The following is a 24,956-nucleotide window of genomic DNA, read 5'->3' on the forward strand; positions in this document are numbered from 1 at the left end:
TGGGAAAAGGAAATACATAGGAGTGATGTCGTTAAGAAAGCCAGGACGCACATGGCCCCGTCGCTGCACTACTCTCGTCTAGGAGTCGACAGTGGAGTCTAGACTTGAAGTTTGCACGCGGCGGAACAGCGTCCCTCTCAGGCGGCGAACGGTCTAGGAAACGCTCGGAGGAGACCTAGCGTGAAAACTACAACTCCCGCCGAGCCCGAGGGCGAGCTGCCAGCGTAACTTCCGCTTCCGCCACCTGCCCCTCGCACTCTCTTCACTCGGACCCTACCCGGGAGCGGTCCGGCGCGTGACGCCGCGTGACCGGGGCGCGCAAGCCGAGAGGCCCTGGAAGCGGGACTTTGGGACCCCATTGGAAGAAAGGCAACCAGAAAAGGCGAAACTAGACAACCTCGATAGTGATTGGAGCTGATGGAACGAGGGCGGAGCTAAAATCCCAGGGAGACCGGGAAGGGGAAAGGGGCGAAATTGTTCTTTGGTCACATGCTGCGGGATCTGGTGGGAGGAGCGGTTGCCCAGCGGCCTCTTGGCGCTTCCTGTTTCCGGTTCCCGGAGTGGGGCACATCCAGGCGCTAGGGGGAACGCTGGCCTCTGAAACTAGCTCTGGGACCGGGGTCTGCGGCCGGCCCCTAGCTGGCCCCGTCTCCCATCCCCAGACGGGTATTCACGGGGGATTCTGAGCTTTGGCTGCTCCAGTTCCCCGCGACACGTGAGTGTGAGGGGCGTGGAGGAGGAGGCGGGCTGGGGTGCGCTCACACTTAAGCGTCTATGACAGGAGCCGGGATCGCAATGGCTCCCTTGACCATGGTTCTAGCCAAAGATCTGGCTGAGGAGCCCTAAGAGTAGAATAGAGGCGGAGGCGTGGGGGCGGAGAGTCACGGAGTTCCGAAAGGTGTGAGGGAGAAAGGACTTCCAAAACCAGAGAGGGGATTTACGATACTTGGAAAGCAGGGAAAGGAAGATAACCCCAAGTATGGAGTCCGTTGGAGGTGTTCGTGGATTTATTTGTAGGAGAAATTTTGGCCTGCATCACGGTGGGAGGTCAAGTGGCATCATTTGGAGAAGGTATGGCTCCAAGCACTTGGAAAGTCGGGACACTGGACAGAGCGAGAATTTCTAGCACCCTGGGAGAGGTTTGAGGGGGATGCGACTGTGATATGGATAAGAATGGCTGATGGACGGATTATCATGTGTTCCTAGTGGGGAGCTTCCGCTCTTGGGACGAAGCCGCTACTTCTCTGAGGCTCCTTCTCTCTTGAGTTCTTTAAGCATTAGGCCTTTTAGCCAATTGGGGCTGCTTTTCTAAAAATGTAGGCTGCTGGAGAAAAAGGGATAAGGACTGCTACATCAGAAAGGAGCCAGCGGGAAGACAGTAGAAATTCCACTGGAAAAATGGCCATGGCTGTCTTACCAGATGGGGAAGTGAGTGCTACAGAGGCCCAGTGGTGTAAGCTGCTTCCCAATTGCTGACTTAGTCATTGGCCACCCTAATAAAGGATAATTTTTAGCATTGCCAAATGGAATAGATGTGTCGTTAGAGAATAAGAAAATTGAAAGAGATTTTTCAAGATCATAAAATCCTGCTCCTTATTTCCAAAGTATATAGACAAACTCTTGTACCTTGAGAATCTAATTGTAGCATATTAAAAGGGGACTACCCAACCCTTCTATTTCGTTCTCTGCCTGATTGTTGCACCCCTATGTTTGTAAGTTTTCCAGCAGTCATCTTTATGCCACGAATCGTCTAAATTGCCCCATACACATAAAATACCTGTGTAATGTACAGCAAGTAATTTAACTAATTCTGTAAAGCGTCAGTTTTCTCGTTTTAAAGTATGAAAAATGACACCTATTTTTCTGGGTTGTGAAGATTAATGAACATAATCTAGGTAAAACATTTAGCGCATTATGCCACTGAATCGAAGAGAAGCAGCTTCAATTTAAAGCCAAGCCTTAAGCAGGAAAGAAGAATACAGTATCAATTTATTACCCTTTTTTAATAATAAGCAAATAAAAGATAGTTCAACTCAGCTAATGGCTGAGGTGTTTAACTTTTCATTCCTTCCTAATTTTGTGAGATTCCTTGTTCTAGTTTAGGAAAAGAAATCATCAACTGTCAGTTTTTAATTAGGTCCTGAGAGACTGACTGTAAAGGAAAATGGCAGGCTAAGTTAGTCTAGAAAAAGGAGCCTCCAATTTCTTTTTAGTGAGTCAGCTGGTCAAGTTGTGTGTTGAGCAGTGGGTTAACTTAGGGAAGGTGGTGGGAGTTGGAGGTCTAAGTTCTTTATTTCACCACCTATTCAGTCAACTGTGAGGAATCACTTCCCCTTCACTTCTTAGGAGGAAAGAAAAAAAAAAGAACCCACAGTTTTGGTTGCCTACTCTCATCTCCAAAAAATTATTATGTACATAGTGGAAATATACATGTAATGACAGACCATGAACTCTGGAGCCAGACTCTCTGGCTAATTCTGTCTCGGTTTTCTTATTGGTAAAATAGCAACAATAATTGTATTTACTCATAAGGTTGTGAGGATTAATTAGTTATTTAATATATGTTAAGTGCTTTGAACAGCACCTGGCCCAAGGCAGTAGTCTATTGTTTCCTGCTGTTGTGTGGTTTCAGTGCATTAAATGTGTTATGAGGGCCTTGGACCTCTTGGCTAGCTATGATTATTCTATGGCAACTACCATAATATGACAGTAGTGAATTGATGTTTGGGGTACAGGAAGTCAGGTAGACAATTTCCCGGAATTTGTTGCTTTAGTGGGGTGTGGGAAATAGAAGGTCAGATGTTACTTTGTTTAGGGAAATGGGGAAAGTGCATTCAGGGTCAAGGTTGGAGCTTCCATTTTCTCATCTTCACACTCATTAGTACCCATGAAAATTCTGCTTGTTTCAAGTTTTATATTTCAAAAATGCGGTGGAGTAAGTGGACCAGCATGAAAAAGAACTAGAGAACTTTAAAGAATATTCATACCAAAGCCCAGATTTGCAGCATTTTATTGTAAGTGAGAAAAGTTTAGAAGAGTTAAATCAGGAAACTGCCCGTGATACTGTTGGAATAAACAAGTAGCGATGGCCTGAGGGATCATTAACAGATATCAGAGTGAAGTGTTTTGCAAGGGTAAATCAGTCTGTCCTGGATATGAGGATGGATTAGAGAAAACAAAATGTTAGGTTTTGGTGGGGGTTTTTTTGCCAAAACCACAGTCACCTTTGCACCAACCTAGTAAGTTTGGGAAAGAGAGCTGTGTGTTTTCATTCCTAGAGCAGTACAAGCAGCAGGTGAATTGAATTTACTCTATTGTAAAATGGCTTGGTGATTCCCAATTTGTTGTCATTGATTTGTAGCATAAAAGACAACTGTACTTACTGGAAGTCTAGAAACCCTTGAGACTTGTGACCTGTAGAGGCCGAAGAGGTTTCAAAAGACTTCATCAAGCCATCAAACAGTAAAGAGGCAAGGAGGCAAGGATGGCTCCGCCCAAGCTGTCATCATTCTCTTTTAAGTTTTCTTCATTTCCCTCTTCTCAACCTTGTAGTTTGTTCTGAAAGACTCACCTATACATTAGACTAAAAGTTAAATATAAATGAATTTTCTGCTGCAGGTGCTCTTGTTAGAGATATTAAAATGTACTATGTGTTGCATATGCCAGAGAATCGTGTACTTTCTGGATAGTCAAAATACCATCCATTTATTACACATTCATACGCTTTGTTTCTTTCCCCCTCTCCTGATCCTACCTGCCCTCCCCAACACACACTCTCTCCCAAAGGATGTTCCCTTTCTACAACTGCTGGAGGACTGGACTGCTACTGCTGTTACTTCTGGCTGTGGCAGTGAGAGAATCCTGGCAGGCAGAAGAAAAAACTTGCGACTTGGTAGGAGAAAAGGGTAAAGAGTCAGAGAAAGAATTGGCTCTAGTGAAGAGGCTGAAACCACTGTTTAATAAAAGGTAAATGAGAAGAACCTTAAAGAGCTTGAGAAAATATTTATGTTAAGGTCTTTTCTTACTGATTTTATTTGATAACGTGCTCTCTTTTATGATATAGAGCAAATTCTCAGCCCAGCTTTTAGTTGCCGTGTGCAGTTTTCTCATCTTTCACAGAAGAGTAGCTACTTCCAAGACTGGATCCAAGAGACTAGCTTGTAGAAATTTAAGCATTATTTGATACCTACATATAATAGGACTTTAGAAATATCGGATAAACATATTTAGGCTGACACGTCATTGTAAGTGTCAGGGATCTTCAGTTATATAAATCTGAAGTTGGTCCCTAAGAAATGAGACTATCCCATGAACATGGGCCCTTATTCATTGGAACATGGTTACTAACAGGCATTCTAAAAATAACTAGAATACTGAGCTATCTTGGGTGGTGTATTTTAATAATTCATCATCAGCAATAAGGATGGTCTGTCAAGGTTATGAATATCTTAAACAAATATTCACTCAGCCATGACCTCAAGTAAATCGAGCATGTTGTTTGTTTTGTTTTAATTAAAGGAAAAGGATGCTCTTATTCCTGAGGCTGATAGCTGGTAACTCTCCTCTTCTTTCTTCCCACTTCTCTTGACAGCTTTGAGAGCACTGTGGGCCAGGGTTCAGACACATACATCTACATCTTCAGGGTGTGCCGGGAAGCTGGCAACCACACTTCTGGGGCAGGCCTGGTGCAAATCAACAAAAGTAATGGGAAGGAGACAGTGGTAGGGAGACTCAACGAGACTCACATCTTCAACGGAAGTAAGAAAACTCCCCTTCCTACTCTTGATTAACTAATTGATCCCAACCAATCCCTCTGACAATCCTGTATGTCGTGGCCCTTTCCAGTCTCTTCGGTATATCATATGTGTGGTTTGGCACACCTGAGACTATAATATACCACAGGATGCCTAATTCCACAGCTCCTCTGTAAGTCACAGCTCAGGACAATTGTGCATTACAATTAGTGAAAAACTTATGCAAAATGAAGACTCTAGCCAGAATTTTTTGTTGTTGTTGTTTTGAGATGGAGTCTCTCTCTGTCACCCAGCCTGGAGTGCAATGGCACAATCTGCAACCTCAGCCTCTTGCGTTCAAGCAATTCTCCAGCCTCAGCCTCCCGAGTAGCTGGGACTACAGGTGTGTGCCATCACGCCAAGCTAATTTTTGTATATTTAGCAGAGACGGGGTTTCACAGTGTTGGCCACGATGGTCTTGATCTCTTGACCTCCTGATCTGCCCACCTCGGCCTCCCAAGGTGCTGGGATTACAGGCATGAACCACCGCTCCCAGCCAACTCTAGCCAGAATTCTGTAGCCTAGAGTTCTTTTATTCACCCAAATACTTTTAATGAGTTTCACACTAGACTTAAAAATGCCAACCACTACCACTTTTCATCAAATTAATCAAAAGTTGACCAGTTAAATTTTAAGAGCTGAAACTTTTTTTGCAAACTACTCAGTCTGCAAAACTTTACCCACTGACTTTTGTGCTATGGTGGTGGTATTTCTTAAAAGTCGCATTGCTGGCCGGGCGCGGTGGCTCAAGCCTGTAATCCCAGCACTTTGGGAGGCCGAGACGGGCGGATCACAAGGTCAGGAGATCGAGACCATCCTGGCTAACCCGGTGAAACCCCGTCTCTACTAAAAAATACAAAAAACTAGCCGGGCGAAGTGGCGGGCGCCTGTAGTCCCAGCTACTCGGGAGGCTGAGGCAGGAGAATGGCGTGAACCCGGGAGGCGGAGCTTGCAGTGAGCTGAGATCCGGCCACTGCACTCCAGCCTGGGTGACAGAGCAAGACCCCGTCTCAAAAAAAAAAAAAAAAAAAAAAGTCGCATTGCTGGAGAGGACCATGTAAGCACCTATGGTCCAATTCCCTCCCATACAGATAAATAACTAAGTTATACAGGGTAGCTATTTACTCCTGGTAAATAATACAATAAAAAAATAACAAAAGGATTTGGGGCTAGGGGTTATGTGACTAGGTTCTCCTCCTATTTCCTAATCCTGTGACTGGAAAGTCATATCACCTTTTGACTTTATTTTCTCATATGCAAAACGGGGAGCATTCACCTCACAATTATTGAATCAAATGATGTTTTGCAAAATAACTGAACACAGTAAATACTAAAGAGGAGATATACATTCCAATCTTAAATATCTGCTTTGAATTTATCTGGGGCTAAGTTGAAATCTTAGATGGGCTTACCCCTGCTGCTCAGCCATTGTATGGAACCTCTTTTTTTGCTTTTAGAAGATATTCAGAAAATGAATCAGTGTTAAGGTATGGATCATAATTGCTTTTGCATTGTCAGCTGCCTACCTTTAATGTTAAAAATTAAGATTTTTTTTTTTTTTTTTTTTTTGAGATGGAGTCTTGCTCTGCCACCCAGGCTGGAATGCAGTGGCCGGATCTCAGCTATTGCAAGCTCCGCCTCCCGGGTTCCCACCATTCTCCTGCCTCAGCCTCCCGAGTAGCTGGGACTACAGTCGCCCGCCACCTCGCCCAGCTAGTTTTTTGTATTTTTTAGTAGAGACGGGGTTTCACCGTGTTAGCCAAGATGGTCTCGATCTCCTGACCTCGTGATCCGCCCGTCTCGGCCTAAGATTATTCTTAAATGAATATCTGATTCTTGTCTTAAGGGAACACAAGTCTTTGTAAGCAAACAAGTTTAGCTTGGCATTTCTGGTGTACCGAGTTCATACTGATGAGGCTTGTTTACTTATAACCAATTGCAATGAATTACTCAATTCCACTCTGCCATACCACCCAGATCTGCCTCTGCTTTTCCCCCACGCCATAGCTCCATTTTCCTTGTCCCTCCTCAGGTAATTGGATCATGCTGATCTATAAAGGGGGTGATGAATATGACAACCACTGTGGCAAGGAGCAGCGTCGTGCAGTGGTGATGATCTCCTGCAATCGACACACCCTAGCGGTGAGGCACCCTGGGTTGTATAAGGCGAGGGAGGAGATTGAAAGGACTGACGTGAGGTGGGGGAGAATATCCAGAGGGGACACAATACATTGGAATGGACATTAGAATACTAGCAGCTCAGTTTCTCTCTGTGTCAGACACGCATCTTCCATGGAAAATAGGCTGCTGAACTAGGAAGGAGCAGGTATTTTGGGGGTTTTTTATTTTGTTGCATAGGAGTCAAAACACTTTACCATCTAAATGTGTTATGCCATCTCATCATCAGGACAATTTTAACCCTGTGTCTGAGGAGCGGGGCAAAGTCCAAGATTGTTTCTACCTCTTTGAGATGGATAGCAGCCTGGCCTGTTCCCCAGAGATCTCCCACCTCAGTGTGGGTTCTATCTTACTTGTCACGTGAGTATGCCTTATCAGAACAGACCTTCTTTCCTTTTGTTTTTAAGATCAGTAACTATATGGTGGTACATAAGCACAAATTGTACATGTGTATATTATACTGTAATTGATGGGGATGACTTTTTAAATCCTCTGGCTATAAAATAATTCTGCCAGGTCACAGTGGCTCACACCTGTAATCCCAGCACTTTGGAAAGCCAAGGCAGGCGGATCACCTAAGGTCAGGAGTTTGAGACCAGCCTGACCTACATGGTGAAACCCTGTCTCTACTAAAAATACAAAATTAGCCAGCACAGTGGCACACGCCTATAATCCCAGCTACTTGGGAGGCTGAGGCAGTAGAATCACTTGAACCTGCGAGGTGGAGGTTGTCGTGAGCTGAGGTCGCACCGTTGTACTCCAGCCTGGGCAACAAGGGCAAAACTGCATCTCAAAAAAAAAAAAAAAAAAAAAAACTGACTCTGCAAGTTTTTTTTAAATGAGATTTAATGTTTAGTTGCCGGTATAGATTTGCATTTGGAGGTGCTTTTTTCCCCTGCTGGAGGACTAGGCAATTTTTATATTATTTCATTCAGTTACCAGAACTTTTAGAGAAATGGAATCATATACTTAACGGTGATTATTCTTGGCCATAGAATCACACCCTGTCACACTTTGGGCCTTTGTTTCTCTTGGACTGACAGCACTCTAATTGGTTTTCTAAGAGCTACCAGCCCCCTTTTTCATTTAGTGTCACTACTCATTTTTCCTTTTCAGGGAATGTATCTTAGGAAACAACTAACAATAAATATAGAGGTTATCCTGAGTTTTACTAGTTCTCAGTTCTTAAGTATAGACTTCTTTCTCTACAGGTTTGCGTCACTGGTTGCTGTTTATGTTGTTGGGGGGTTCCTATACCAGCGACTGGTGGTGGGAGCCAAAGGAATGGAGCAGTTTCCTCACTTAGCCTTCTGGCAGGATCTTGGAAATCTGGTAGCAGTAAGTAACAGGGCAGCTGGTTGAATTTGTAGCCTGCAAACAAGGCTGGGTGACCAACCATTCTGGTCTGCTCACACTGAGGGGGTTCCTGGGACACAGGACATGGAGTGCTAAAACCACAAAAGTCCCAGTAAACAAGACGGTTGCCCTAGTACAAAGTAGTAAGTGGCATAGCATCCATTTCTGGCCTTGGTAAGAAATTGCTGAAAGAGCAACACTGTTGATGACCAGGTGGGCTCTTCTAAATCTGATTTAGCTTTTAAGTGGGCCTGGGTGGGAAGAAGGGGAGGCCTAAGAAGAAACTTTTTCTCCTGTTGTCCCAAATTGAATTTAGGCTGATTGTCACATCTTTTAGGTTTTCTCATTATCCCTGTAGAAAACCAATTCTTGCCACATTCCTAGACCATAAGTACATTTTTCTCATAACCTAAAGTTGGATGCTCCAAATTATTATTATTTTTTTTCTCCCCTACAGGATGGCTGTGACTTTGTCTGCCGTTCTAAACCTCGAAATGTGCCTGCAGCATATCGTGGTGTGGGGGATGACCAGCTGGGGGAGGAGTCAGAAGAAAGGGATGACCATTTATTACCAATGTAGATTGCACTTTATATGTCCAGCCTCTTCCTCAGTCCCCCAAACCAAAGCTACACAGCCAGATTTCTCAAGCAGTCTCAACTCCAGTCTCTCATCTCACCCTTACTATTGCTCTTGCTTTCCAGTTTGCTTTTGATTTGCATCTTCTCACTAGTAAAACTGCCTTCCCTTTGTTCCTTATTTTCTGTTTTTTCTCTAGAGAGGTACAGTTGTAAGTCAGACTTAATAGGGCCTGTGAAAACAGGCTTTTGCATTGTCTCTTGACATCACAAGGTACAACAGGCATATGGGCAAAATGGTGTGGCAGGCTCACTGGCCCTTTGTTTTTTAAACACATTTTCACAAGTTTTTGAGACACTGGATTTCTTTAATTAAAAAAAAAAATGCCAAGAAACATTATTTATACAGGTTTGATTGCTTTCATGTTGTTATTCTGTACCCTATAGTAGTCTCCATGAGAATCTGGTATTTCTTGCTGCTTGGAACTACTTTGCAGTGATTACTTGGTTGCAGTCCAAGTACTCTCATTTAGTCTGAGCCTGGAGATGTTCTAGACTTGCTTCTCCCACCTCTGGGATTAGGACAGGAAAAATGTGAAATTTCCCTTTACAGGATTATATGGTACCATCACATCATTTGTGGAAATTGGGGTGACTGTGTAGCTGGGATTGGGCCATGGATTGTGGTCTTATCTGTCCACATACAGCCAAAATGCCTATCCAGAAATCCAGTCCACTGGAAAGGAAAATTGAACTCCTGTGCCACAGGGGTTCCAGAAAAGGGAAGTCACTTTACCTTGCGGTGGTGGGATCCTGATGTCTTTCTTCCATTTGTAGTAAAAGCTGGTAAAGCTTTTCTTACTCCTGGTTCCCTATACCAGTATTTCTAAACGTGTCGCACTTTCTCCACAGGCATGTGGTTTTGACCTTTTTTTCAATCTTCTGGAAAGGGAATGGAAGCAGAAGTGGGACATCGAGGGCTCTGCTGTCCTCTGCGCTGGGTGTGGAATGCTGCTGCACCTGTCCCTTCTGCTGGCTCAGGGAAGTGTCTTCTTGCCCACATTTCTGTGGGGAAAGGTTTTTAATCCTCTGATGCTTCCATCTTCCTGTTTAGGCCATGTGCCCAGAAACCTGGACTGATCTTTCTGTAATAGTGAACCCCTGGGCCACTGAAGAGTAACATGGCTCCACTGGACACAAAAGAGGAATGGAATCAATAGGCAGGGGGCCTTTTCTAAGCCTTAGGAAAAGAAAATGAAACTATTTCATCTTTGGACTTTTCAATACTATTGGAGTGATTTTTTCTTTCTAAACAGGGAAAATAATGTTACAAAAGCATCTTTTTTGTTATTTGTTTGCATCCCTCCCCCCACACCCTGGTGTTTTAAAATGAAGAAAAAAAAAATCACTTTTTGTACAAAAACTCGTAATGATTAAAAAAACAAACAAAACATATTGGCCTACTCATTTGTGTGAACATGGGCAAAGACTGGAATAGAGTAAGACAACTGAAACCGATTTTCATCCTTTTACTGAGGAAAAAAATATTTAATATTTTTGTTGTATAAGGAATAGTGCCTAAGGCAGGTACTTATACTCCTGACCTTAGCCCCACGCACTCTGGTTTTATACAGCTATAGGACAGAGCAGAGTTGGAACTGAAAAATAGGGTACAAAATAACAAATTGGAGGGGAACAGTGGGATGCAGAAAGAATGAGCAGCCACATATGCCCCAGTCAAATACTTTTAGTCCCTGCAGCATAAGAAAGATGCCAATCAAGTCTCTACACTGGCTGGGGATCCTGCCGGGAGAAAAGATTCAATCACAAGGGAGTAAGTGACAACAAAGAGAAAACTCTGAGCCACAGCTACACTGGCAGGGGGTGTACCAGATTTTGCTACTTGTGTCACACAAGCTAGAAAAACCCTACCTCTCCCATTGGGCAGGCAACCTAACATTCCACCCAGTTCCTTGCCTTACCATACTATGTATTCCTCCTCTTGGAGAATTAAGACCTGGGCTAAATGCTCCATTCCAGGATAAGGCTGAGCAGTCCTAGTTCTCTAGACTGCCTCTTTTATAAAGATTGGATTAAGGTAGGTGGAAATGGTGAGAATTGTAAAGATTTTACAAGATAAAGTAGAACCCAGAGAAAATGTCAAAGCTGCCGCCATGTAGCACCAGCAACCAATTCTTGCACTTCTCTTCCCTGTCTCAGTAATCCCCTACAGAAGGTTACATGATTGGAACAGCTCTTTCTTCCCTGCAAAGTCTCTGCTGGTACCAGGTTATAACCTGGACAGTGGGGAGTGTCTGCCTTAGGCTGGTTTGTGCAACAGGGCCACCTTAGGTCTCCTTGAGGACATTTATCTTGGCGCAGATCTTGAGGGCAGGGCCCAGCTTGATGTTCATGGCACTCATAAGATGTTCTTCTTTAAGTAATAAAAGGGCCTGTCCATCAATCTCCTGTGAGCGAAATTCCTCCGCAATCTCTTGGCAGCCTAGAAGAAATGGTGAGAACACGTAGGTAGTGCCGGATGATAGGAGGAGGGAAACTAAATGAAACTGAGGTCTAGCAATGATTAATTCCAAAGTACTTGTCCTAAATTCAGTAATACGAAGTCAGATGGCAAGCTTTAAAAGGAAAATGAAATTAGAAAGAATTGGCTATTTAAAAAATGGCAGAGGCTCACACCTGTAATCCCAGCATTTTGGGAGACCAGGGTAGGCAGATCCCTTGAGCCCAGGAGTTGACCATCCTGGGCAACATGGCAAAACCTTGACTCTATAAACACAAAAATTAGCTGGGCATGGTGGTGCATGCCTATAGTCCCAGCTACTCGGGAAACTGAAGCAGGAGGATCATTTGAGCCCAGGATGCAGAGGTTGCAGCGTGCCAAAATTCATGCCACAGCACTCCAGCCTGGGCAGCAGAGTAAGACTGTCTCAAAACAACAACAACAACAAAGCCAAGGTCCAAGACCAAGAAAGGAAAAGCAACTAAATTGTTCAACCACAGAAATAACTTCATTCAAATAGCGTGGAGATGGGAGAAAGCGAGAGAACAAAAAAGCATGTTTTCTTTTATACTGGCAAAAAGATTCTTTGTGATCTTTTTGTTTAAGGGCCCAGAATTGAGACAAATAGCAAGAAGGGTAGGGTAATTTTCATTTCTGGAGAAAACTCTTTGTCAAGAATAGCATATAGGCTGAGTGCGGTGGCTCACACCTATAATCCCAGCACTTTGGGAGGCCAAGGCAGAAGGATCTCTTGAGCCCAGGACTCCAAGACCAGCCTGGACAACATAGGGAAACCCTGCCTCTGTTTAAAAAACAAACAAACAAAAAAGACTAGCAAACAAGCCCTCTTTGAAGAGTGGGGCAACAATAGCCACTTAGTTTCTAATACCCTGCTCCACTGAAAAAAAAATTTTCTCCCTGGTAGGTATCATAATTACACATAAAAAATATTTTATCCAAAAATTTAGTGAGAAATGCAGCTACATCATGAAATATGAGAATCAAACACTGTAAAATTACTGACGCTATAGAAGATAATGTCAACCCAGAAAAAAATCAGGAAGTCAACTTGAATAAATATTAGGAGTAGAGCCGCTATATTAGCATTCAAGCTCCCACTGCTTTAAAGTCAATTACTTTCCCTCTTATCAAGGCCCCTGCGGGATGATGTAAGGAAAACAACCTGGGTTCTGTTGAAGAGAGGGTCAGTACCTTGGAGAGAAGCAATAAACTCGTACACCTCCTCTACACTCCAACGGCTAGGATTACTGGACAGGAACACAGGGTTGATGCCATGTAATTCCGGTGTAGGTGGAGCTGTATTGGGATTCCCCAGATCACGTTCTCCATGCGCAGCTCTTACTGATAAAGGCCCAGGAGATGTTGGAGAGAGTGCTTCATCATAACTGGAATTATCTGAACCTCGGCTAGAGTCTTCTTGACCCTATAGGGAAAATAGCAAACCAGTGAGGTCAGTGTCAAAGGTTTATTCCCCTCTCTCTCTTCCCAAACCACCCTGGATTGGGCGTAGAAGAAAAACTAATCTTACCACATATGAAATAAGCAGCACTTTATTTGCAAATGCCCAAAATCTACTCTCAAGTGTCTTTTAAATAGAAACTGTATCACCTCCTTGATTCTCCCCATGACCTAACAATTGATCTATTTTCTCTACTCAAGTACAGTGTAAGGATTAATGGATATATGAACCAGTCGTTAGGTAAGAGGTCCAGACACAAAGGGGGTCAGGGTCTCTTGGAATTTGGAGTAATGCAATCAATGTGAAACCAGAGTTCTCACCTCACGCCCTCTTACCTGGGCAAATGAATTGCCCTGTAGGGAAAGAAAAAAGACCCACTTTAAAGGCATCTGGCTCTGCAACAAGCAGCTCACCCGGTGGCACTTGCCCTGAATCTTGGCACGGGCAATGTCAGAGGAGCTGCGGCGGGGTCCACGCCTGCGAACGCGAGCGTAGTTGGCTTCTTGAAACTCTTTCATTTTTTTCCTCTTCAGCCGGAACTGATGGCTACAGCTCACATTGTACCTACAGGACAGGGCACATACAGGATGTCAATAGTGCCACAGAAGACTACCCTGCTCTAAATGTGAATTGCTGCTTATGAGCTGATTTGGGGAAGGGAATACAAGCAAGGAGGCAGACATAAAATATCAGCTATGAGATGATCCTGGGGAAGGGGTGTAACATTAGATGGAGATATCAGTGCTGAGGGCAAGGAGGAGGGTGCCCAGAGTACCTCTTAGCGCAAGTCATGGAGCAGAACCTCTTAGAGCCACGAAACTGCTCTGCGGGGGCGTACTTCCCACAGTACTCGCACTTCAGGAGATTCGCCTTCTTATCTAACTCTAAAAAACAAGGCATTGCTGGACAGTCACCATGGGTTTCTGCTGCCCCTCAAGCAATCATTAGGCTCAGAGCTGGATTCTAAAATTATTCTCAGGGTTTACCCCCAAAAACCTACACAACCTAGTTGAGAATCCCTAAAACACAAAGTTCAAAATCTAAAACCATGAAGACGTGTCCCTTGAGAACTTTATGACATCTTCCTAATCTTAAGCCAAACTCTTTCCATTTTAGATGTCTTGCTAATTTTATCCTAATTCACACTCTTAGATTTCAGATATGATTCAACTTCTGAGGAAAGAGGAACTAATTACTAATGCCTAGAAAGATACAAGATCCATCTACCACAAGGATTTCCAAAAGCAGGGGGAAAATGTAAATAAGAGTCCTTAAGACAGATTATAAAATCTAGAATAAGGAGAACTGGAAATTAAAGACATAAACGTCCTATTTTAGATCATCTTTTGAAAAAAAAAAATTTTTTTTGAGACCGGGTCTCACTTTGTCATCCGGGCTGGACTGCCGTGGCACTATCTTGGATCGCTGCAACCTCCACCTCCCGGGCTCAAGCGATCCTCCCACCTTGGCCTCCCAAGTAGCTGGGACTACAGGCACGTGCCACAATGCCCAGTTATTTTTATATTTTTTTGTAGAGAGAAGGTTTCACTATGTTGCTCAGGCTGGTCTCAAACTCCTGAGCTCAAGAAATCCACTGGTCTTGGCCTCCCAAAGTGCTGGAATTATAGGTGAGAGTCATCACACTCGGCCAAAAAATACATCTATAGAGTAAAGAATAATTCAGGGGCTGGGCGCGGTGGCTCACGCCTGCAATCCCAGCACTTTGGGAGGCCAAGGCGGGCAGATCACCTGAGGTGGGGAGTTGGAAACTAGCCTGACCAACACGCAGAAACCCCGTCTCTACTAAAAACACAAAAATTAGTCGGGTGTGGTGGCGCATGCCTGTAATCCCAGTTACTTAGGAGGCTGAGGCAGGAGAATCGCTTGAACCCAGGAGGCGGTGGTTGCAGTGAGCCAAGATCACACCATTGCACTCCAGCCTGGGCAACAAGAGCAAAACTCCATCTCAAAAAAAATAATAACAATTCAAAAGGTTACTTTAGCTGGATAAATTCCCCTAACCTTATATAACTCCTTTTCTGTGATTCTACATACTCTGATATATAATATGGCTTCTATGTGTAGACGGACTTCATTTTATTCCTACTTTTTTTTTTTTTTTTTTTTTGAGACAGAGTCTCGCTCTGTCGCCCAGGCTGGAGTGCAGTGGCGCGATCTTGGCTCACTTCGCTGCAACCTCCACCTCCCAGGTTCAAGTGATTCTCCTGCCTCAGCCTCCCGAGTAGCTGGGACTATAGGCGCATGCTGCCACACCAGGCTAATTTTTGTATTTGTAGTAGAGACAGAGTTTCACTAAGTTGGCCAGACTGGTCTTGAACTCCTGATCTCAGGTGATGTGCCTGCCTTGGTCTCCCAAAGTGTTGGGATTATAGGCATGAGCCACCATGCCAGGCCTTATTTCTACTTTAAATAAACAGGTAACTACTATTTTACACTGAATCCTCAAACACATCTCCACAAGCCTCCTTCCCCTAAATGGGTCTCTAAATAAATACTCACCGGCAGAGGGGCTGTCTACTCCCAAAGGGCCACCTGACTGATTCTCAGTCAGCCCTGTCGGAAGGCCAGTCTGTAGTGGCTTCTCAGACTCCTTCAGTAACTGAGAACAACCCACCTGTCCCAGAAAACATTTAGAATTAAGTTAGCCTGATCCCTTTCTGCTTCTCTATAGCTTTCCCCAACATTTCCCAATCAATATTATGTCTTTGCTTGGATCTCTGAGTTGAAGACCAAGTCTGGTTCAGAGAGAATCACTTTCAATATGTTAATCATTAAGAGTGGTAACTGGTCTCTATACAATGTTTGGAAATGAAAAAAAAAAGTAGTAACTGGCTTTTCTTTCCAGATAAGCCAATGGAGAACAGGTTCCTACACTGGCTCCCTATTTTGTCCTCTTCCTTCCTATGGTGCTGAAAATGCACTAGGAGTCAAGACACCTCAGTTCTAGTCCTGGTTCTACAAACCCTAGGAAAGCTCCTTAACTTCACTACTGTTCTATTCATTATAAAACAAACTAGTTAATCTAACTAAACATTACAGTTTTAAAGGTTACTTTCTTCCTTTTTTTCTCCTCTTCCTAACATTTTCATTTTATGCTTCACACACTCCTTTTCCTTTCCTTCTTTATAACTAAACAGCGTAACTGAACCATTCTTTAATTAAATAGTTCTGTGCCTTTTATTTTTACTGGAGTTTGAAAAGACAACAATCAAACCAAGTCCCCACTTCAAAGTCCCACCTTGTGGCCCTGCCCTCACCGGGAAAGGTTCTGCTCCTTCCTGGATAACAAAGCCTTCAATGATGTGGGTGAGAATCTGGGGCTTCACGATGGCCTGTGGGGGTTTTGAGTCACCCATCTGTCTAGACACCATGGCTAGTGTAGGAGGCGGTACTGATGGGGCAGGGGTCAAGGCTACTAGTTCACTGCCTGGGGTATTAGCATTCATATTAGCCACTGATTCAGCTTTTTCTGGAAAATAAACACAGATTAAGCAATAGACATGAGATGAAATATTGATCCATCTATTAGTTGAGCCGGCATGATCTTCCATAATAATCTATGTTTACCCTTGACAATTCACCCTGGATTCCCTGTTTTTGGATCTATTCATTTGTCCACCAACTTCTGGCCCATTTTCTACTCAACCAGATTTATCTTTTAGCTCACTCAGAACATTTCTCTACTCTGTGTGCACTACAACAGCATTTTAGAAGTCAGTTACTCACCTCCAAGGCTGCTCTTCTCATCCATGACTTTTGGGCTCTCTGCTACTGGAGATGCCTTGGCAGGAAGCATTGAACCCAACGTGGAGACATCATCTCTCTCCTCCTCAGAGTCAGCCTTGCGTTTGACAGGCAATGTTTGGGGTTTACCCTATAAAGAAGAGGAAAGAAACAAAGATGTACAAATGAAGGATAACAAGGAACCACAATTATTACCATAAATAATCTCTTTCAAAGAAAATTTTCTTAGTTCCAGATTTGCCAATTTATCTACTTCCCATGGTACACTAAAATTCCTGGTCATTCCTAATAACTTTACATCAGGACAAAAGAAAATGTAACATGATTTAGTCCTGACCTAGGTCTTGAGACCCTGTATTCATGCAGACCAACCAAGAACTGTTGTTTTTTCAAGGACTGATTTGGTTAAGGCTATCTTGATCTAACTTATTACATACCCAAAACCCAGAATAGTATCAGTAACAAATTTAGGAGTATAAAGTTCAGATATTATACACATTAATGTGTCACTCTCTTACAGAAAAAGCAGATAAATACCAGTATTAACCCTCTTAACTCTTTATTCCCCTATTAAATTAAGCTCTATTTCCACTCAGCCCCAGGTCCACTCTCATGCATAATAGTGCCCTCAAAACCATCAGACATCACTCACCGGCAAGTGCACAGACTGCATATAGAAGGCAGCAGGGACCTGGGCTACAACAGGTGAGGAGGTGGTAGCCCCACCCTTCACCACATGTGCTGTCCCCTGCACAGGAGCAAGGGTCATCCCAGGGGCCAATGTGGGAGGGCACTCCTGCAGTGCACCAGGAGCCTGGGATGAAGGTGGCGAGGAGGCCAAATGGGCCTGACCAGACTGCACTGGACCTGGCATCCCCCGGGAAGTAGGTACAGCAGCTGCCAGCTGTGCCAACCCCAAAGCCTGTGCCTGGGCTGTACCTGGCTGTCGAGTGCCTACAACTTGCACTGGGATATGGGGTGGTGGTTGCTGGGTAGCTGACATCTTAGCAGTCCCTAACTGAGGTGGCTTGATAGGTGCTACAGGTGGTTTGGATTGGATGGGAATTGGTGGCTTAGGGGCTGCATCAGGTGGAAGAGACAAGGGTGAAGACTGAAGCATGGGCTGAACGACCAGGGTTTGGGCTTGCTGCTGGGACTGTGAAGGTGGGACCTGCTGAGTAGGTGGGACCTGTGGTGGCTGAGGGGCAGTGAGAGTGGTGGCTTGCGGCTGCTGCTGTTGCTGCTGCTGCTGTTGTTGCTGCTGCTGCTGCGCCAACTGGAGGTGTGTAGCTGTGTGAAGTAGCTGAGACTGACGATGCTGGAACTGCTGCTGGTGGTGGATGGCAATCTGCTGCTGGATCACCACCTGTTTCTGCTGGAGGTGGATCTGTTGCTGTTGCTGAATCAGTGAATGGGGCTGGATTTGTGTGTAGGTGGCTGTAGGAACAATCCCAGAACAGAATAAAGAGAAAAAAGAGCAGAGAATAATAACCATTCTAAATTAAAAGTAAAATCATTTTTCCAAGGTATACCTAGTTTTGGAATTATGCGGTGAAAATAAATCTAGTCAGTATGAAACTTGGACATCACTTCATCCATACTCTTTCCACTGAATCAGACATTATCAACTACCACTAGTCTTAAAGATCTCAGAGAAAGAACTCCCTTGCTCAATAGAGCCTCAGTAATTTCTTGTGTCTCTTATCTTTGCCATACTTAAATATTGTACTCTTTTACTCTGTACTCAGCAAAGAAGAATGGTTAGCCCCTCCTCCATTAGACTTGGAGTTTCTCAAAGGCTGAATCCAATGTTTTATTTATTTTCACATCCCTAATACAGAGCCCAGGGCCTGACACTTCAGAAGCACTTAATATTCACTGAAAAAATAGATACTCACAGAGTTAAAGATACCAACATCTTCCCATGAATGACTTGGATTTTACAAACCATCAGCTTAGATCACTATCTAAGTCTTAAGAGTCAGCACCTGTCAGCTCTGACCTAAGTTTCCTCCACTGTAAACTGGGATTGACAAACTCTACTTCTCCATATTGCACCAGATTGTCCAGAGATCAAAGCATGTGATAAAGCACTTTAGAAATATAACTGCTAGAGTATGTAAATACCAAGTGTAATAATAACTAACTTTTAATTTTTTGTGTGAGTAAATTATGTAAGTATATCAACAACTAAGGTGCTAGAAACAAGGCAAAAATCAACTTGACCAAATAAGATACACACATCTAACTACATCTTACCCGCAGTCTGAAAGCAAGTATAAACTATCGGTCTTGCCCTGTCACCTAGGCTGGAGCGCAGTGGTGCGATCCCAGCTCACTGCAACCTCTGCCGACCGGGTTCAAGCTATTCTCCTGCTTCAGCCTCCAGAGTAGCTGGGACTACAGGCGTACACCACTATGCCCAGCTAATTTTTGTATTTTTAGTAGAGACAGGGTTTCACCATGATGGCCAGGCTAGTCTGAAACTCTGACCTCAAGTGATCCACCTGCCTCGACCTTCCAAACTGTTGGGATTACAGGAGTGAGCCACCGCACCCCACCTCTCTATTAGTCTTAAGTGCTCTAAGGCATTTGTACTATATCTGCTCTACGCTGGACCAAGTAACCACATTAAACAGTGAGGAGAGAATTCATCCCTTATAGTAAATGCTAAGTTACATGAAGACAAGGAATCTGCTTTTCAAAAATGTATCCTCAGTAATTCCTAGAAAACAGCAATCAATTCAGTAAGATGTGATGAATGAATAGACAGAGTGATAAACTGAAGAACTAACAGCCTAAGAAAGCGGACAGGGTAACTTGTAAGCTGACTATTGCCTGGTAGAAACAGATAAGATCTGTATCTGTCACTTGTCCTCCGACCCTGAATAATATGTTCAAGGCTGATATGATTCCCATTCCTTCCTCTATTCAAGGACCAACAGAAGCGGGGAAAAAACAAAAAGGTGAAGAAAAAAAGGCAAAAAAAGAAAAAAAGGAAAATTTCACATTAATTCTGAGAGAATAATGACATTAGGAGTGACAATTTACCTGAGCTAATAAGTGTCTGGCTGGGCGCAGGTGTGGCTGTCCGTGTCAGGTTCATACCCACATTCTGCTGACCGCTCCCATCTGCTTCTGCCTTCTTGGCTGCTGCACTTTCTGCCTCTGTCTGGCTGCCCTGGCTCACAGTCACTGTTTGGGCTGCAGGCAAGGGCTGCACCACTCCTGTGCCCTTCCTGGGACAGCTCCCACCACCCACTCCTGAGGAAGGCAACTGGCCCAAACCACCATGTGCCTGGCCACCTCCACCTGGACCCATGGACCCTGGGATGCTATTCCCACTGCCTCCACCAGCTTGACTAAGGTTGAGGGACTGGCTTGTGGCCCCAGAGGAAGCCTGTGCCACCGCTAGGGCCTGGCTAGAGGCCTGGGAGAGGCTAGAGACAGGGGAGGCTCCCGGAGGAATGGCCTTCTGAGTGGAGCCTTGCATTGGAGGTCCTTGAGCTGAGGCCTGTTGATTCCTTACTGCCAAGTTCTGCACCTGAAAGACATGAAAAAAACAGATTGAGAAAAGGAGGACTGGAGGCATTAAGGTCAAAGATTCAAAAGCAGCCAGGATAGCTATTGTGTCATATTCCACAGAATACCTCAGCTCGTATCTGCCTTTACAATATACTTTAAGGCCTTCCTACCTCCTAGGGAGGAACTCTGGAACCATATCTAATTTTTCAGCCACCTTCACTCACTAGCAAGTGTGTCATCAAGTGTGGTCATTTATTCCTTCAAAATCTCTCTTCAGTTACCCCTTTCCTCGCCATTCAATCATTCAGCACCTCCCAAAACCTTGCCATTCAATCATTCAGCACCTCCCAAAAACCTACTATGCCTCAGGTACTACACTGGATACTGGAAATGCAGAGGAAAGACACAGTCTCTGCTCTTAATGATGACTTTCTACTACAGAAGACAAGAAAATTACCACTTAACGATATAAGATGTATAGATATACACCCAGTACCATAGGAGTACAAAGAAGGAAGAGCAACTAAGACTAGGGAGATCAAGAAAGGGCTTCCTAAAACACGTGATGCTGATCTGACACTCAGTAGGCAATGGTGAAGGTGGGGGTTTAAAGATATTGGTAATAGCATTTGCAAGGCCAGAGCCAAAAAAGGATTATTATTTAGACCAGGCGCTGTGACTCACGCCTGTAATCCCAACACTTTGGGAGGCCAAGATGGACAGATTGCTTGAGTTCAGGAGTTTGAGAACAGCCTGGGCAACACTGCCTCTACAAAAAATGCAGAAAATTAGCCAGGTATGGTGGCAAACACTTGTAGTCCTGGCTACTCAGGAGGCCAAGGTGAAAGGATCACTTGAGCCTGGGAGGCAGAGATTGCAGTGATCTGAGCTCATGCTACTGCACTCCAGCCTGGGTAACAGAGTGAGACCCTGTCTGTGGGGGGGGGAAAAAAAAAAGACATTATTTTTAAATATTATAGAAAATATGTATAATTTCTAAAAAGACTGTATTTTTAGAAATTATAAATATTATGTTTGGGGTAAATTACAAGGAATGGAAAGAAACGAAGCTAGGAAGGCAGGCTGTGGATAAGGAGGTAGGAAGGTGCTTGGCCATTAAGGGCCTGGTGTGTTGAAATAAGGAATCTGAACTTTAGTTTGGGAACAGCAAGTTTATCTGTCTTTTTCATTGTTATATTCCTAGCACCTTCATAGTTCTGGCACATAGTCAGTACTCTAAAATATGGATAAAAGGAAAGAATGATGCCCGCTTAACGGATTATAGGAAGCCAATAAAGGTTATTAATCAAAATAAACATTCATTTATACATTTATACATTTCTGATTGAAGTATAAATCAATACACTTCCTATTTTAGAAAATATTTGTTATCATATCCTAAAGTTGAACATTCACACACTCTCTAACCCAGAAATTCCACAAGAGAAACTCTTGCCATGTACCACAGGAGGCATGTATAGGAATGTTCATGGTGGCATTATTCATAGCAACCACAACCTGGAATCAACCCAAAGGGCCATCTACAGAAGAGAAGATGAATAAACTATAGTATATTCATACAATGGAACAGTATGTAGAAACTACAATTAATAAACTATAATGACTCCAACAAAACAAATGGATCATGACAATGTTACTAAGAAAGCACTCTCCAAAAGTGTACATACAGCATGAGTACCTTATACATTTCAATACAATTAAAAAATATATATGGTGTCCGGGGTTTGCTTCAAAATACTCCACAGGCAGAGAAGGGCCTGAATGCATTGGCCATGTGTTGATAATTGTTGAAGCTGGATGGTAAGTACATAGGAATTCACACTTTTTCTATTTTTGTGTATGTTTAAAATTTTCTATAATAAAAAGGGCATTTTAGAAATACAGAGATGCAATAAAACTATATAAAAAAGGACCCCAGGGAAGAATGGACTTAGAAATCAGAAGGCTCCTTACTATGGGTAAGGGAAGGCAATAGATAGAACTGCACACTGCTTATTACATTATTAAAAGTTACTGAGTAAATAAATTTTAAAAGGTTATGACGAGACCAACAGTGAGAGAGTGGCATGACCCAAGGCTTATAATATTAGCAAATTCTGTGTACCAGAAGTACAATTAAAAAATTAGTAGTAACAACATATATTTTCTTATTTTAAAAAAAGAAGTTAATAAAAGTTTCCTGATAGTAATGCAGAAAAGAATTACAAGTAGGTAAGACTGAAGTCAAGAAGACCATTTAGAAAACTAGTACAATATGCCGGTGCAGTGGCTCACGCCTGTAATTCCAGCACCCTGGGAGACCAAGGTGGGCAGACTGCCTGAGCTCCGGAGTTCGAGACCAGCAGGAGCAACATGGAGAAACCCCATATTCTAACTAAAAATACAAAACATTAGCCGGGCATAGTGGCACAAGCCTGTAATCCAGCTACTCAGGAGGCTGAGGTACAAGAATCGCTTGAACTCAGGAGGCAGAAGTTGCAGTGAGCCGAGATCACACCACAGCACTCCAGCCTGAGCAGCAGAGAGACTCTGTCTCCAAAAAAAAAAAAGAAAGAAAACTAGTACAGAACAGGTTCAAATAATTAAAACCTGAATTCAGGCAGGAGGAGAAGCAGTAGAGAAGAGGTGATAGCTTTTGAGAGATATTAACAAGAATCATCAGGATTGGGTGCTTTAGTATATAATATTATCTGGTAATCATTAATATATAGTTTTTCCAATCAGCTTCATTTCCATAATGGCTGTTTCAAACTTTCCCACTCTCTCCCTATACCTCAGGCTACCTTCTGTTTCTCCTCCTCCTCCTCACCTCTTCAAAGAAAACAAAAACCATTATATGAGCATTACTTCATCACTTCCCCCTTCTCTCCCTTCTCTCCTTCCTATCAAAAGGCAATCAATCCTTCTCTGCGCTCTACATCCCATCTCCTCCTGCCATCTCAAGGAGCATATAAGATCCACTGCCTCCTCTTCCACTTCTCCTTCTCCACTGGCTCCCTCATCACCATGTATGAAATGCACATTCCCCTCCCCGGTTCCACCTTCCTTTCCTGGTGCTGATAAACTCTTAATAGCTATTTACAGTCACCGTATTCATTCCCACCAGCCATTCACACCCCTCAAACTCATCATACTATTTTGGATTCACCAACCCCCAAACTCAACTGAAACCACTCTCCCTCTCTATTAATAAAACCCCTCTGCCCATGCACGCACAGATGCACACACGCACATCTTATAACATTTCGTTCCCTTGCCTTCATGACACTACAGTCCAGATTTTCCTATCTGCTGCTCTTTCCCATTCCCTCTGCCAGCCCATTACCCTCTATCCATCTTGAACTGCTTTTCCAAAGTGGGGCTTCATCCTACCTCAGGGCCCCATATTAAACGTTCTTCTCCTCAATCTGTACTATCTCCCCAAACATTTTTTTTTAAAGATGGAGTTTCGCCCTTGTTGCCCAGGCTGGAGTACAATGGCATGATCTCAGCTCACTGCAACGTCCACCTCCCAGGTTCAAGTGATTCTCCTGCCTCAGCCTCCCAAGTAGCTGGGATTATAGGGGTGCACCACCACACCCAGCTAATGTTTGTATTTTTAGTAGAGACAGGGTTTCACCATGTTGATCAGGTTGGATGGTCTCAAACTCCTGACCTCGGGTGATCCACCCGCCTCGGCCTCCCAAAGTGCTGGGATTACAGGCATGAGCCACAGTGCCGGGCCTTTTTTTTAAGATGGAGCTTCCTCTGTTAACCAGGCTGGGTGCAGTGGCACGGTCTTGGCTCACTGCAACCTCCAACTTCCAAATTCAAGTGATTCTCCTGCCTCAGCCTCCCAGTAACTGGGGCTATGGGCACACACCACCATGCCCAGCTATTTTTTTTGTATGTTTAGTAGAGACTGAGTTTGACTATGTTGCCCAAGTTGGTCTCAAACTCCTGATCTCAGGTGATTCACCCGCCTCAGCCTCCCAAAGTGCTGGGATTATAGGCGTGAGCCACTGCGCCCGGCCTCCCCAGGCAATTTTAAACACTGAGGAGGGTGAACTAATTTAGTAGATGGGGGACTTCAATTATCATCTATATGTCTACTACTCTCAAATGTTTATCTCCAACCCAGACCTCTTCTCTGAGCTCAAGAACCACATAATAAAACTGCAGTCTCAGTATCTCCTCATGGATGGCTCACAAGCACTTCTAAGCCTGTATGTCCAAAACTGAACTTCACTCTAAATACACTTCTACATTCGTCGTCTCATAAACAGCACCACCGGCCACCCCACTGCTATATCAGATCTCATATCTGGCATCTCCCTTAATTCCCCCATCTATTAAATTAGTTTACCCTCTTCAATGATTCTTCCAAGTTATCCTCAAATCTATGCGTTTCTGTCCATCTCCACTGCTACCTCCAATACAAACATCATCTTTCCCTTAAACCATTAGAACAGGCCGGGCGCGGTGGCTCAAGCCTGTAATCCCAGCACTTTGGGAGGCCGAGACGGGCGGATCACGAGGTCAGGAGATCGAGACCATCCTGGCTAACAGGGTGAAACCCCGTCTCTATTAAGAAATACAAAAAACTAGCCGGGCGAGGTGGCGGGCGCCTGTAGTCCCAGCTACTCGGGAGGCTGAGGCCGGAGAATGGCGTGAACCCGGGAGGCGGAGCTTGCAGTGAGCTGAGATCCGGCCACTGCACTCCAGCCTGGGCGACAGAGCGAGACTCCGTCTCAAAAAAAAA

The 24,956-nt window shown here is 44.0% G+C and overlaps 3 protein-coding genes across 8 annotated transcripts in view; 1 reads left to right on the forward strand and 2 right to left on the reverse strand.

Annotated features, from left to right (window-relative positions):
* Window positions 1–189, reverse strand: part of KLRG1 (killer cell lectin like receptor G1) — a 59,185-nt gene extending 58,996 nt beyond the window's left edge. For 2 of the 3 annotated variants that reach the window (XM_025403298.1, XM_025403299.1), the window contains exon 1: window positions 1–189. The gene's annotated coding sequence lies outside the window, so the exon portion shown is untranslated. The other variant, XM_025403300.1, reaches the window with a different exon arrangement.
* On the forward strand, window positions 128–10,358 carry M6PR (mannose-6-phosphate receptor, cation dependent). 2 transcript variants are annotated; one of them, XM_025403293.1, is made up of 7 exons: window positions 128–715; window positions 3,787–3,966; window positions 4,592–4,758; window positions 6,826–6,935; window positions 7,201–7,331; window positions 8,183–8,309; window positions 8,785–10,358. In XM_025403293.1, exons 2-7 carry the CDS (start codon window positions 3,788–3,790, stop codon window positions 8,905–8,907), a joined length of 837 nt encoding a protein of 278 aa, XP_025259078.1. In that variant the 5' UTR covers window positions 128–715; window position 3,787; the 3' UTR covers window positions 8,908–10,358. The 2 variants fall into 2 exon arrangements, with proteins under 2 accessions (XP_025259078.1, XP_025259079.1); XM_025403294.1 differs by lacking the exons at window positions 7,201–7,331; window positions 8,183–8,309.
* Window positions 9,251–24,956, reverse strand: part of PHC1 (polyhomeotic homolog 1) — a 27,280-nt gene continuing 11,574 nt past the window's right edge. For 2 of the 3 annotated variants that reach the window (XM_025403291.1, XM_025403292.1), the window contains 9 exons: window positions 19,721–20,213; window positions 17,322–18,106; window positions 16,652–16,799; window positions 16,183–16,394; window positions 15,425–15,539; window positions 13,680–13,788; window positions 13,318–13,468; window positions 12,637–12,868; window positions 9,251–11,406 (listed from right to left, as the gene is read on the reverse strand). In XM_025403291.1, coding sequence (XP_025259076.1) covers window positions 11,252–11,406; window positions 12,637–12,868; window positions 13,318–13,468; window positions 13,680–13,788; window positions 15,425–15,539; window positions 16,183–16,394; window positions 16,652–16,799; window positions 17,322–18,106; window positions 19,721–20,213 — 2,400 coding nt within the window. In that variant the 3' untranslated portion in view covers window positions 9,251–11,251. The remainder of the gene's footprint in view (window positions 11,407–12,636; window positions 12,869–13,317; window positions 13,469–13,679; window positions 13,789–15,424; window positions 15,540–16,182; window positions 16,395–16,651; window positions 16,800–17,321; window positions 18,107–19,720; window positions 20,214–24,956) is intronic. The other variant, XM_025403290.1, reaches the window with a different exon arrangement.

Source organism: Theropithecus gelada, chromosome 11 (genome assembly GCF_003255815.1).
Source record: "Theropithecus gelada isolate Dixy chromosome 11, Tgel_1.0, whole genome shotgun sequence".
Lineage (NCBI taxonomy): Eukaryota > Metazoa > Chordata > Mammalia > Primates > Cercopithecidae > Theropithecus > Theropithecus gelada.